Source organism: Tilletiaria anomala, assembly GCF_000711695.1.
Source record: "Tilletiaria anomala UBC 951 chromosome Unknown K437scaffold_104, whole genome shotgun sequence".
NCBI lineage: Eukaryota > Fungi > Basidiomycota > Exobasidiomycetes > Georgefischeriales > Tilletiariaceae > Tilletiaria > Tilletiaria anomala.
In genome coordinates, this window is record NW_013546918.1 from 53,025 (window position 1) to 65,755 (window position 12,731).

Sequence of the window (12,731 nt, forward strand, 5' to 3'; positions counted from 1 at the left end):
CGGAATGCGCTGTGTAAGCGTGGCACTAGCAAACATTTCATCTTATTAGTCGCCTTTCGTCACCATCCCTTGGAGAGTCGTTTGACCTACTCGTCAAATTGCTGAGGTATGCTGACCATGGTAAGGCCTTGAACCAAAATCGAGCGAGCTCCCCTTATTGGCGATACTGCTCCTGCAGATACAGATGAGCATCTTTTAAGGTTGGCTCTGATTCGGATCATCAGCGCTGGCACCAACGTTCCAGCAATCGCAGCGCCCGGCTCGTATGCCTGCCAAAGTAGCCGATATCACCAGCGCGTTTTACAGAGGTTTGATCGAACGAGCGCAGGAAGAGGACCAAGGTACGCCGCACCCACCGACACAAACGAACAATCGAAAGATAGAAGGTGAAACACACCCCATCGCTTCCAGCGGGGATTCGAACGATACACTGCCTCATCCAGTGCCGATGAAGCCAAATTACGCGGTGGACCCAAGCGACGGCATGCCATTCCTCAGCGAGACGCTCACCGGATAGTACTTCAACAAGTCCAAGAATGAGAAAAAACCCATCACCAGAGCCCCAAACATAGAAGACATGGTGTTCAAGCGCTGCAAAAGAAGAAAGATCTTCTCAAGACGAACCTAGAGAAACAGGCAGGGTGAGAAAGGACGGAGCTTGCACCGAGAGAAGGCGAAACGCTTGTGTCCATTGAGCGCGCTGGATATCTGGCAATCGGCTATATGTTCCCGTTCTGGCGCAAATGGTTGACCCTCAGCACCAACTTCGCGGTCCAGATATTCATGAGTTTCAACAACAGTGAGTCGGGCCCTTCTCGCTTACCTTAGCTAGATCGTGCACGGCGCTGAGCCTAGGCATGTAATATATTCCCTTACCCGCCTTTCCCTGTCGCAGGTATCTTCTCCAACGCCATCGATGGTATCTTGTGAAAAGCACAACGTCTCGGTGCAAGCAGCGCGCAAGGGGTAGACAATCTTCCTTATCGCGTACACCTTTGACTGCGAGTTCTGGGCGCCGTAGTCCAAGAAGATCGGAAGCTGGCCGGTTCTTTAGGTCTCACCCGGCGTCGTCAACTGCTGGCAGGTGCTTGCAGCGCTCGCGCCCAATAACGGCTCGCTCATCGTTGCATGCTTTCTCAGTGGCTTGTGCACTGCTGGCAGCTGTGTCACGCTCGGCATGGCTACTGATCACTCCGAGCCAGACGAGCAGCAATTTGCCGTCGCGTTCGTCGTGCCTTTTCTTAGTCGGTGGCATCGGAACCTACATCGGCGGCTTTGTCCAGCAGTATCTTCCTCTCAAGTAGAATTCTGGTAAGTGGTCTCCTTTAGAGGGTGCCCTGCCGCTATCCGACTCTTATATAATGTGGCGCGCAGGATTCAAACTCATCTTCGGGGGCGCTGTCCGGCTCTTCCTCTGTTCCTCGTCCCCGAGACACTTGCTGCTACCCTACTCGACCGCGAAGCCTCGCCGCAAGTGGGGAGAGATCAACATCTGGCACCCGAACTAAGTGCGCTACGGATGTTTCTGGCTTAACTAGACCGTCAAATACTGGTGTGTACATGGCCCTCTAGTTGCTTCAGGCTGCTAGCCACTTTGACTGACCTCCGTCGTGCATGAACCGCTCCCCATGCAGGATTCACCCGTTCGAGATGTTGTTCCGCGAGCCCATCATCCTTTGATTGGCGCTGCTTTCCGGCTTCTCTGACATGTGCGTTTGATAAGGAGGCCGTTCCAAAACGCCTTGCAAACGACGCTCTATGGTTATTTTCGCACGGCTGCTTACTACCAGGCTCATCTTCATTCTCTGCGGTGAGTGGAAGTGTAATCATATATCGGATTCTTGAAGATGCCGGTACTATGCCCCTTAACGTTCATGAATACCGGCAGAGTTACTCCAATCCACCTATGGCCAATAAGACTTCACGGAGTTGCACATGCACCCCTCCTCGTTGCTCCCGACGTGGATCACTCCCTGAGTAAACCGTTGTCCGCAGACTTGACATATTCAAATTCTGTGTATGGCATGTATGCCGCAAGGACGGCGTCCCCTTATACACGCTCTACAAGTGGGCCCACAGATCCGCGAGTACTCCAAGCTTGCGCAGACGCTCGCTGGGGACTGCTCTGAGAACAGTGGCTAGCTTATTAACCAGGACGAGAAGGCGAAGACGGGCCACGTCTACAGCTAGCCAGGCTACCCGGTAGAGGTTCTACACTGTGGTAGATGATATGAATCGATAGAAAGGCTGACAACAGACTTCGAAACGGACAGGCAACCGGTTGACCCCGGTAGATTCCATCTATCATGAACCTCACGTCTTTCCTTCAACCGAATATCTTACCTCGCCGCATTTTCTAGAATGCCTCATCGCAAACTCGCCCAACCACGCTTGTATCACCAGCTTCAAGTCACCGACTATGTCGCTGGGTGGCGCTGTCCCGTCATTCTGTACTAGTACCTCTTCTCCTCATCGCACTTTCTCCCCCGCACAGCCGCGCCTCTTGGGGCGGATCTTGTACTTCGGGCCTCAGGTGTGCTGTGCTATGCTGTGCTGTGCGATGCTATGCTACACAGGTCCCGGGTACGTGCGAGTATATGTACATGGAGAGGTGAATGCTCCGCGGGCCAGGTTGCGAGGTTTCGCAATATGAATACAGAGGCCCAAGCGAGAGAGTGCAGGATGACGAAGGGAGTAGGGCGAGGTCGCAGCGTGAGCGGGTCGACTCACGCAATCTTGAGGATCTTGTCTATCACACGACGCACGCAAAAACATCGTCAGCGACACACCCATCAGAGCGACACAGGCTCCGCTTCCATCTCCGCTCACCTTTGGTCCTGCACTTGTACAGGAAGCCGACAACAATCTCGCCCTCCTTTGGCTGTGGAAGCGACTGAAAGTGTCGCCCCGCGACGGCGGCGAGGTACTTGGTGGCCGCGTCGCCGTCAAAGAAGCTCTCTGGGCACGCAGTCGCGCCGCTGCTGCCGTGCGCGCCTGGCGCCAGCTCGCCTGCACCCGCACCTGCAGCGCCTGCGCGGCCCGCAGCGCTGGCATACGACAGGCTGCTCGTATGCGCAGCGTAATCGTTGCCATCCGCGCCGCTGCTGTTCGCGTCGAGCCCAAGGCCAAAGGGGTCGTGTCGGTTGCTTGCAAGGCGCTCGCTGGCCAGCGCCGCAGCTGCTCTTCGGCCAAGCGGCGGCGGCTGTTGCCGGTCTAGGCTCCGGTCTGTTGCTTTTGCCTTTGTCGTTCGCCTTCGTTTGCGCCCACGCTCTGCTTCGTCTGCTGAGCCGTAGTCCCGATCCGCATCGTCATATTCGCCGTCGCCGTTGTTGTTGTCGTCGTCTGCGCCATCCTCCTCTTCATCCTCCGCGGCGCGTTCCACCTCTCCGTTCTGGGCATTATAGCTGCTGGTCTCGTACTCTGGGTCGAGGATAGGCGGCGCGGGGTCGAGCGCGGGCGGGAACGCGGGCGCCAGCTCGTAGTATGAGATGTACGTGTCGAGCTGTGCCGTCGGCAGCGCGGTAAAGTCTACGCGCGACTCGACCGCTGCACTCATGTACGCCGATGGAATTATGCATAAAAGAAGTGTGCGGGTTTGAGAAGGGGCGGTCGGCCTGCTGCAGTGCACCAAGGCAACCGGCACGCGTACTCACCATCTGGGTCCTCGCCAGCCTTACCTTCAGCTGTCGACGCTGCCGCTGCGTTCGCGGTTGTTGCGGATGCTGCTGCCGCCGCCGCAGCGGCGGATGAAGACGCAGGCGCCATCGCTGCAGAGTCTCCAAGTGTTGAGGGGGGGAGGTGGTGTTGTTTTCTGCACTTGTGCCCACTCTGCGTGCAAGAGGGCAGGCTGGGCATCATCGATGTATCTGATTGCATGCGTCCTGTGTATTAGCTTGGCAACGAAGTCGGTCTGCTCAAGTCTCTATAGGAGAGGGTGGCCTGTGCATATCCTTCCAGTCTCTCGAGTGCACTAACCCTAACATTTCTGCGCTTCCCGTCAGCGATTGGATTCCGGTTCATTCCGCTCTCAACGAACGCCAGCAGACGGTTTTCTTCTTCGAGTACGAAGGGCACGGGAGCAGTGTGGGAAGCCACATATGCCGCTGCCAGCAGCCGCCATCAGTCCATCACCATCGACATTCCTAACTGCAGCAGCATCGCATCCTCTTCTCGTCAGCATCTCGTCATCATCTCGTCTCCCACATCCCTGCACCCCTCTCCACTGCACAACTGCTTGCTCACTCGCTGCCAGTTCTCTCCCGCACATCCTTCCTTCGATCATGTTCACCAACGCTCTCCGTTCAGCGGCTCGCCCCGCGAGCCGCACGCTCGCCCTCGCACGTGGCTTCCGCTCGTCCGCGGCCGCCAACAAGAATGTTGCCATCGCCGGCTGCTCGGGTGGTATCGGTGGGTAGAGCGGCACTCGCCTTCGTCGCCGCTACTGGGCTTTGAATGGCATCGTCTAATGCGTATATTCCTATTCATTTGTCTTCCAGGCCAACCGCTCTCGCTGCTCCTCAAGAACGACCCACTCGTCACGTCCCTGCGCCTGTACGACCTGCGCATGGCACCTGGTGTCGCCGCTGACGTCTCGCACGTCAACACCCCCGCCGTCGTGACAGGCTACGCGCCAGACAACAACGGGCTTGAGCAGGCCTTCCAGGGTGCAGATGTCATCGTCGTCCCTGCAGGCGTGCCGCGCAAGCCGGGTATGACGCGTGACGACCTGTTCAACACGAACGCCTCCATCGTCAGAGACCTCGCCAAGGCAGCCGCCAAGGTCGCACCTAAGGCTCATATTCTCATCATCTCCAACCCGGTCAACTCGACCGTCCCCATCGTCGCCGAAGTCTTCAAGAAGGCCGGCGTCTACGACCCCAAGAAGTGGGTATTTTGTGTCGTTCATTTGTTCATTCATCCATTACTTCTCGGTTGCTGACAAACACTTGTCCTTTCATTCTGCAAGGCTCTACGGCGTCACCACGCTTGATGTGACCCGTGCTTCGACGTTCCTCTCGGGCATCGCGGGCAGCAAGCCGTCCGAGACGATCGTCCCCGTCGTTGGTGGACACTCTGGCGTGACGATCGTCCCGCTGCTCTCGCAAGCTGGCAGCGCCAACGCGTCCGTGCAGCCTGGCGAGCAGTACGAGAAGCTCGTGCATCGCATCCAGTTCGGCGGTGACGAGGTCGTCAAGGCCAAGGACGGCGCGGGGAGCGCGACACTCTCGATGGCGTACGCCGCTGCCGTGTTCACCAACTCGCTCCTGCGCGCCCTCGGTGGCGAGCAGGGTGTGAAGGAGTGCGCGTACGTCGACAGCCCGCTGTACAAGGACCAAGGTGTTGACTTTTTCGCCACCCCCGTTACTCTTGGCACCGAGGGCGTCACCGAGGTCCACCCCGTGGGCCAGATCAGCAAGGAGGAGGAGGCTCTCCTTCAGGCCTGCCTGCCCGAGCTCAAGAAGAACATCCACAAGGGTGAGTGCCAGGCGATGTAACCGTAGCGGGCCGAGCGCCCCGCGGCAGAACGGAATCGGAGCGAGGGAGTAGGAATGGTGTGCGATACTGATGTATGCTCCTTTTTGTCATTTCAATTGCAGGTGTTGAGTGGGTCGGTGCTAACCCTTGAAGAATCTAAGGCGGTAAAGCACTTTGCGCCCTCGTTCCCCTTTCCCGATGTAGATGCGTTTGCCAACACCAAAATTTGCTTTTGTGTTTTGTTTTGGGGGCGGGGGGATCTTTCACGTTGTCCTAGCCTGGCCCACGGCAGCTCGTGTCCAGCGCTCATAACTCATTTCCACTGTACTCCGGTGGGTCTATTTGTACAGGAACGGGTATGCCTCGCCCTCGCCCGCCTGGGTTGCTGAGAGAAACACAGGAAGGCCCCCGCAAAGGCATACTCTGGGAGATGTGCTGTGTGCAGTGGGGCGCTCGAGAGGATCATAGAGTGGCATCGTCCGGATTGGTGTGCGGTGCTATTGCCGCTCGTTGTGCGGCGCCGCTTGCCGACGTACGATGACGCTGTACGAAGAGCAGGCGCAGTGTGAGCTCGGCGTCCGTCCACGCGAGAGTCGAGCCACTACTCTGCGCTCGTTGGCGATCCCCATTGTTTGAAAAGGACTGCGTTCGGACACTCACTGGAAATGACTTAGCCCGGGAACGGTCCGCAAGTGCGGCGGATTGCAGAACCACGCCGTCTGCCAACCCTGGTCCGGTGGCCACGTGCGACGCACGAAGCTGTCGACGTGCCGTCCCGCCCACGCTTGCGCGCGCTCGGCCAGGTCCGCCGCGTGTGTCCTCATGTGCAATGCGTTGGCAGTTCCAATTCCAGTGCCAGAAAGGGCGTTCGCCGACGAGCCTGGGACGACTGGCACGGATAGCGCAGAGGGTGGCAGGATCGGAGGGTCCACGGCACTCGTTCTCGAGCCCGAACTCGGACCGGTGCCGGTCCTGGCGTTCAGATGGGAAGCAGCTTGGATTGCTATCATCCGCGGCCCGAGCATCGGACTGGCTGTCGCGCTCGGCGTAGGTGTAAACGTGTCGATTTCCTTGCTCTTCCGCAGCAATGCCACAGTATGTTCCCCGATCACTCGGAAATCACCATCCCCCTTCTCCCTATCCGTAGCCATATGCCCGGTCAACCCTCGTATCCCATCGCTTACGACCGCCTCGTACAGCGCATCCCTGCTCGTTCCTTTGGGGAACGGCGTGTCCGGCGTGCTGAACAGCGATGGGTGGAGGATCGGCAGGCGGCACCACACGACGTAGTGCCCACAGTCGGCCGGCACGCCGTACGGCCAGTCGTTCGGGATGACCTTTGCCATCGTCGACGGCATCGAGGAGTGGAAGTAGTACAGACCGCGCCAGGACGGTTCTTGTGTTTCCTTTGGGGCTGAGGTTGGAGGTGCAGCAATCCTGGTGCTTCCGTCTCCGTTGGTGGTGGGAGCGTCCGAACAGATTGCTGAGGTGATGGCTCCAGGCACATATTCTTCAGGTAGAGCATCATCGGACCATTGCAGGCGATACGCCTTGATGTATGCTTCCAGCCCACCATATTTTGCTTGGATCGGCCTGGCCCAGTCGTCGTACCGCTTTTGGCACCTTGGATGACGGTCTAGCTTGTCGAGTCCCTCCCGTGCGCAGACCTAGCCAGAGAGCGAGACAGAATCCATGCATACAATATTTATGAGTACGATCTGGCGCATCAAAATGACTTCGAAAGGCATGAGCTCTCACCCGACAGATGTATTCCCAAGTCATCACCGCTTCTTCGGCCACTGGCACATGATATGCGCCTTCGCCCACTGGCCCGGTGCCCTCCACCGGCCCGCCAGCGGGTTTGTGCGCTGGTTCCATCTTCATAAGAAGCGAGCTTTGGTAATCATCTCTTCCGACAAGGGATTGCCGAGATGGTGTTGCAACGTCGACCGTCGGCGTGTCCTTGATGACGACGGCCGAGTCGCATGGAGCCCGCAATTGACCGGACAATGCGGAAGATGGATGGCGCCGCAGGAAAAGGTAGAGGTCAAGACGCCTCTATCTGCACACCGTGCTGCTCCTTGGCTCGCATCGACATTCGAAAAGTCGTCCCGAACGTGATGCTCGTTTGCGGTTCGGTCGATGGAATGTGTGGGCGACGCCTCAGAAAGCCTGGGTTAGTGTGCAACGGCGAATGTGGAGAGCGAAGAGAAAATGGGAGGAGTCCCCCAAAATAACGGGGATACAGTTACCAAAATCGGGTTCTGCGTTGAAAACACACATCGCCCTGGTGACTGGAAGCAGTATTTGCCAGGGACATGATAGAGATGATCCCACTTTTGAAGTACGTCTGAAGAAGTTCCCGAGGTCGGCAATCATTTTAGCACACACGGGCCAAAAATGTTGATACCAGCCAAGGCGTTGATCCACTTTCTCAGCTTGGGTCTGCTAGGACGCTGCTTCCAGTCACGAGGTTTTGGTTAGCCTTGTGGTAGACAAGCCCCGAAGTTGCCAATACGGCACCAATGTAATCAGCTCAGGGTAAGGAATCTCGAAGAGCCTTGAGCAGGGAGGTGGCGATAAAACTTTTGCAATTGCTCACAGGATTGCATTTTGGACGAAGCGCAAAATGGCCCCCAACGATTACACCGTTGAAGATGACGCCTCGCCATTCGACGAAGGTGACTTGGTCTACGCGGAGCATCTAACCTCTCTGTTGGAGAGGGTACGCTCTGATGGCAGGCGTGGCAACGAGCGCCGGACGCGTGAGGAAATTCTGAAAGATCTCGGCTGGCTTTCAAGAGATGCTCCCACCGCGAAGGAGGGAGAATCACCCATGTTCGCTCCCGACGAGGTCAGGGACATTGTCGTTCGCAAATTTCTCACACCGAGCTGGAACATTGATGATCGGGACCTAGGACTCTATCAAATGTGGGGTCCATTAATTCATCGAATTCTTTAGACACGTTGCTGATAGCGAGATGTTCTTCTTGCACAGCCATTGGCAGCAAGCTCCAGACTATGCATCGTTGCTATGGGCGCAACCGAAAGCCCAAACCACCAAGCTCGAATTCATCCGCGCTGGGCTCGAAGGGCGAATAGTAGGATACGAAGAGTCCATCGTCTCTGCGTCGGCTTCTGGCGATACCAGCGAAGCAGCGACAGCCAAAACTTCCACCTCTATGATGCGCGCTCCCACTGCCAAGACCAACTTTGTTCGCGGCAAAAGCGGTAATTTCATGTTTGCACCAGGGGGAATGAAGGATGAAGTTCTCAAGACAGACAAAGAGGTCGAGGACGAGATCCATCACAAGGAAGGCCTCGAAGGTGAAGAGACGGATGAGCTCAGCAAGACCGTCCAGAGCGTTGAAGCGCTCATGGGTCGGGGACCAAAGGGTCTCAGGACCATTCCGCCTGGCTTTTCGAGGGGCTTCTTCGAGAAAGCAGACGAGGAAGAGCAGGAGGTGGAAACGCAGGAAGATTTTGCCAAGAGTCTCAAACCTGAACCCGTATACGTGCCCGTGTCGTCCCTGCACGTCTCGGCTCTTGCCGGTAATGGCAATGGCCAGGCTGATGCACCGGCAAAGAAACACTGTAACGACCGCCTAGACGCCGAACTTGATGCGCTTCTGCCGACTGAGCCTCCCCAGCCCTTGAAGACGCGACGGACAGCCAAACTCGGCGTCAAGCGGGAATGGGCGCATGTCATAGACGTGCGGCAGACGCTGGCTAATTTTCATGAGCTGGTTCCTCAAATGGCGCACACTTTCCCATTCGAGCTGGACAACTTTCAAAAGGAAGCCGCTTACCACCTTGAGCAAGGCGAAAGCGTCTTTGTGGCAGCTCACACGTCGGCAGGCAAGACAGTCGTCGCAGAGTATGCGATCGCGCTCGCGCAGAAACATATGACGCGCTGCATTTATACCAGCCCAATCAAAGCGTTGAGCAATCAGAAATTCAGGGAATTCAAGAAGACGTTCGGGGCACAGAACGTCGGCATCCTCACCGGTGATGTGCAGATCAACCCGGAAGCGCCGTGTCTGATCATGACCACCGAAATCTTGCGGAGCATGCGTGGGTTCGCTTAGTTCACAGTCATTTTATTGTCGAAAGTAGCTGACGCACTCTTGATTGCTTGCAGTGTATCGCGGAGCAGACCTCATCCGGGACGTCGAGTTTGTCATTTTCGACGAGGTACATTATGTCAATGACCAGGAAAGAGGCGTGGTGTGGGAGGAGGTGATCATCCTCTGCCCTCAGCACATCAACCTCATCCTGCTTTCTGCGACTGTTCCCAACACAAAAGGTGAGCGGAGACACTGAATGACTGCAGAGACAAGGCCTGAGTTAGACCTATTTTTGTTTCTCTACAGAATTTGCCGACTGGGTCGGCCGAACGAAGAAAAAGGACATCTACGTGATCAGCACGGCAAAGAGACCTGTCCCACTTGAGCACTTTCTCTACGCTGGCAAGGAATTGTTCAAAATCGTTGATGCAAAGGGCCAGATGCTCACAGCTGGCATCAAAGATGCAAGCGAAGCGACCCGACGCAAGCAAGATAAAGAGCGTGAGGCGGCTGGGCTGCCCCCACCCGTCCGCGGTGGTGCACGAGGCGCTAGAGGTGGCCAAAGCGGGCGAGGCGGTGCGCAGCGGGGTGGAGCGGTCATCCCGAGAGGGGGAGGCGGCAGTGGGGGAAGCGGAGTGCCATCGTGGCGAGGACATGACAAGAACTTGTGGATCCATCTCGTGGGCCTGCTTCGCAAAAAGGACCTGTTGCCCATCGTCGTGTTCGTCTTCAGCAAGAAACGATGCGAGGAGTACGCCTCGAGCATGCCCAACACGGATCTCTGCTCGGCGAAAGAGAAGAGCGAAGTGCATATCGTCATCGAGAGGAGTCTCAGCCGACTCAAAGAGGCAGATCGCCGTCTGCCGCAGATCAAACGCATGCGCGAGCTACTGAGACGCGGCATCGGTGTGCATCACGGCGGTCTCTTGCCGATCGTCAAAGAGGTGAGACAAGCATAGGCTGTTTGAAGTAGAATGGATCATTGAACACGGATGCTCCCCTTGGACAGGTCGTTGAAATGCTGTTCCAGAGAGGTCTGGTCAAGGTGCTGTTCGCAACGGAGACATTTGCGATGGGCGTCAACATGCCGGCGCGTTCAGTTGTCTTCTCTGGTATCCGCAAGCACGATGGACACAGCTTCCGCGATTTGCTCGCCGGCGAGTACACGCAGATGTCCGGGCGTGCGGGACGGAGAGGCCTGGACGCGACAGGCGTGGTGATCATCAATGCTGCGGATCAGGTGCCCGAGGCGAGCACGCTTCAGACGATGCTACTCGGGCAGCCGACCAAGCTGCAGTCACAGTTCCGGCTGACGTACAACATGATCCTGAACCTGTTGCGTGTCGAAGCGCTCAAGGTGGAGGACATGATCAAGCGCTCCTTCTCGGAGAACGCGGCACAGAAGCTGCTGCCGGAGCAGGAGAAGAAGATGAAGGAGCTGGAGAAGCGGCTCAAATCACTGCCGAAGATTGCAGACGAAAGACGCAGCGAGAAACTTAACCTCTATTATGATCTCTGCCAAGGTGCCGTTAGCAATAACCAGGCCGTTCTCCAGATGGCGCTGGAGCAACAGCAAGGCTCCAAGATCTTTGGACAGGGACGGATGGTGCTGCTTCGAGACGGGGTATGTGCTGTGCCTGTGCTCGGTTTTGATGAGCTGTTGACTGACGACTAGCCTCGCCCACAGCACTTTGACTGGGACGCGGGAATCATTATCAAGAATGTCGCTGCGGACGAGTTCCTGGTGCTCGCAGCAGTGAGCAAGGACCGCAAGGCCGGTCGCCATGGTGAGTGATCGATCTTCCATGCACCCAGCATGGCTACGTTGCTGGAGCCAGCGCTCATCCCGCAATGTCTTCCTTGCAGACCGCCCTGCTTCGTCGGTAGCGCCGCTATGGCCGCCTGCGTTGACGGGGGACCTTTCCGACTTGGTGTACGACCTGCGCGAGGTGCCGTTGACGAGCATTGCCTTTGTCACGGCGCACGTACAAAAGGTGAGGCGCGGGAACGAGGGTGGCAATCGCGGTGCAGTCAGCGTCTTGTGTTTTGCTGATGCTACAAGTGATGCCTCTTGTTGTCGCTCGGCGGCCAGGCGGACTTTTCGCTGGTCATGGCGCATCGCATCTCGGGAATGCAGGGCGCGGTGGCCGCGCTGCTTCCGACGCTGGAGGAATCGCGGGACCGACCGACGGCGCTGCGCGAGGCGGACTGGTCGAAGCTGCGCAAGCTCGAGTTCCAGGAGGCTCTGCGTGCGCGAGAGGGCTATGCTGCGCGTATCGTCCAGGCGCAGGCGGTTGTGGATGAGCACTTTGCAGCGGATGTGAGTGGCGGTCTTTAGTTCGGTTGTCTTGCACGGTGCCACGCTGACTGCTTTGCACGCACGGCCGGCCGGCCGGGGGCGGACACGCTGCAGTACCGCATCGTGCACCAGACCAAATCCCTACAGCGGGAGGTGGCGGTGGTGCGCATGTCGCTGTCGGACGAGAACCTGGAGCTGCTGCCGGAATACGGGCAGCGCGTGCAGGTGCTCAAGGCGCTGCGGTTCCTCGACGCGGGGAGCGAGAGTGTGTTGCTCAAGGGGCGCGTCGCGTGTGAAATCAGTTCGGCGGACGCGCTGGTGCTGACGGAGCTGATCCTGGACAACACGTTCGCGGCGCTCGCACCCGAGGAGGCTGTTGCGCTTCTCAGCCCGTTTGTGTTCCAGGAAAAGGCGGGGGCAACGGAGGCGCCGGCACTGCGGCCGCGCCTCGCGGACGGGTGGGCGCGCATCCGCGCGACGGCCGAGCGCGTTGGTGCCGTGCAGGCAGCGCACCAGCTCGCCGTGGACGACGTCGATGCCAAGTTCAACACGACGCTGGTCGAGGCGGTGTACGAGTGGGCACGTGGGGTGGTGAGTACCCGATCGGCGAGGTATCGCCAAGCGGGATGCTGACGATGCTCTTGCCTGCATGTCTGTCTGCCTTGGAAATGGAATCGGGGACGCGTTCACAATAGGCGTTCGAGCAGATCACTGAGCTGACCGACGTGCCAGAGGGTACGATCGTCCGTGTCATTACGCGGCTGGACGAGACGTGCCGCGAGGTGCGCGATGCCGCGCGCGTCATCGGCGACGCGGACCTGTTCCGCCAGATGGAGCAGTGCCAGGGCCTGATCCGGCGCGACATTGTCTTTGCTGCGAGCCTGTACTTT

The 12,731-nt window shown here is 57.9% G+C and overlaps 5 protein-coding genes across 5 annotated transcripts; 3 read left to right on the forward strand and 2 right to left on the reverse strand.

The window, feature by feature from the left end:
- Positions 1–1,526: 1,526 nt before the first annotated feature.
- K437DRAFT_11286 (uncharacterized protein) lies at positions 1,527–2,703 on the forward strand. Its single transcript, XM_013385578.1, has 3 exons — positions 1,527–1,552; positions 1,635–1,810; positions 2,274–2,703. The coding sequence occupies exons 2-3, from the start codon at positions 1,759–1,761 to the stop codon at positions 2,651–2,653; spliced, it is 432 nt and encodes a 143-aa protein (XP_013241032.1). The 5' UTR covers positions 1,527–1,552; positions 1,635–1,758; the 3' UTR covers positions 2,654–2,703.
- On the reverse strand, positions 2,534–3,802 carry K437DRAFT_296104 (uncharacterized protein). Its single transcript, XM_013385598.1, has 3 exons — positions 3,654–3,802; positions 2,830–3,546; positions 2,534–2,749 (listed from the first exon to the last, which is right to left on the reverse strand). Exons 1-3 carry the CDS (start codon positions 3,763–3,765, stop codon positions 2,727–2,729), a joined length of 852 nt encoding a protein of 283 aa, XP_013241052.1. The 5' UTR covers positions 3,766–3,802; the 3' UTR covers positions 2,534–2,726.
- A 478-nt stretch (positions 3,803–4,280) lies between these two features.
- Positions 4,281–5,495, forward strand: K437DRAFT_227994 (putative MDH1-malate dehydrogenase precursor, mitochondrial; the record flags this gene model as incomplete). The annotated part of the gene is made up of 3 exons (XM_013385599.1): positions 4,281–4,407; positions 4,497–4,884; positions 4,967–5,495. 3 exons carry the CDS (start codon positions 4,281–4,283, stop codon positions 5,493–5,495), a joined length of 1,044 nt encoding a protein of 347 aa, XP_013241053.1.
- Positions 5,496–5,733: 238 nt separating this feature from the next.
- Positions 5,734–7,498, reverse strand: K437DRAFT_11422 (uncharacterized protein). The gene is made up of 3 exons (XM_013385579.1): positions 7,234–7,498; positions 6,136–7,142; positions 5,734–6,018 (listed from the first exon to the last, which is right to left on the reverse strand). Exons 1-3 carry the CDS (start codon positions 7,357–7,359, stop codon positions 5,973–5,975), a joined length of 1,179 nt encoding a protein of 392 aa, XP_013241033.1. The 5' UTR covers positions 7,360–7,498; the 3' UTR covers positions 5,734–5,972.
- Positions 7,499–8,311: 813 nt separating this feature from the next.
- K437DRAFT_227969 (antiviral helicase) lies at positions 8,312–12,731 on the forward strand (the record flags this gene model as incomplete). Its single annotated transcript, XM_013385600.1, has 10 exons — positions 8,312–8,406; positions 8,474–9,549; positions 9,617–9,781; positions 9,849–10,486; positions 10,552–11,166; positions 11,230–11,329; positions 11,409–11,536; positions 11,635–11,862; positions 11,956–12,432; positions 12,537–12,731. Coding segments are annotated over 10 exons (3,717 nt in total), but the record flags the coding sequence as incomplete, so codon positions are not given.

Bases quoted from the DNA above. Each gene is read 5' to 3' on its own strand.
- K437DRAFT_11286 (XM_013385578.1), top strand. From the start codon at position 1,759: ATGGTTATTTTCGCACGGCTGCTTACTACCAGGCTCATCTTCATTCTC. The intron at 1,811-2,273 runs GTGAGTGGAAGT...CGAAACGGACAG, and splicing joins GCTCATCTTCATTCTCTGCG to GCAACCGGTTGACCCCGGTA.
- K437DRAFT_296104 (XM_013385598.1), bottom strand. From the start codon at position 3,765: ATGGCGCCTGCGTCTTCATCCGCCGCTGCGGCGGCGGCAGCAGCATCC. The intron at 3,547-3,653 runs GTGAGTACGCGT...ACATGAGTGCAG, and splicing joins GGCTGGCGAGGACCCAGATG to CGGTCGAGTCGCGCGTAGAC. The intron at 2,750-2,829 runs GTGAGCGGAGAT...GTCGTGTGATAG, and splicing joins GTACAAGTGCAGGACCAAAG to ACAAGATCCTCAAGATTGCG.
- K437DRAFT_11422 (XM_013385579.1), bottom strand. From the start codon at position 7,359: ATGAAGATGGAACCAGCGCACAAACCCGCTGGCGGGCCGGTGGAGGGC. The intron at 7,143-7,233 runs GTGAGAGCTCAT...CTCTCTGGCTAG, and splicing joins CTTGGGAATACATCTGTCGG to GTCTGCGCACGGGAGGGACT. The intron at 6,019-6,135 runs GTGAGTGTCCGA...CTCTTCGTACAG, and splicing joins CCCGGGCTAAGTCATTTCCA to CGTCATCGTACGTCGGCAAG.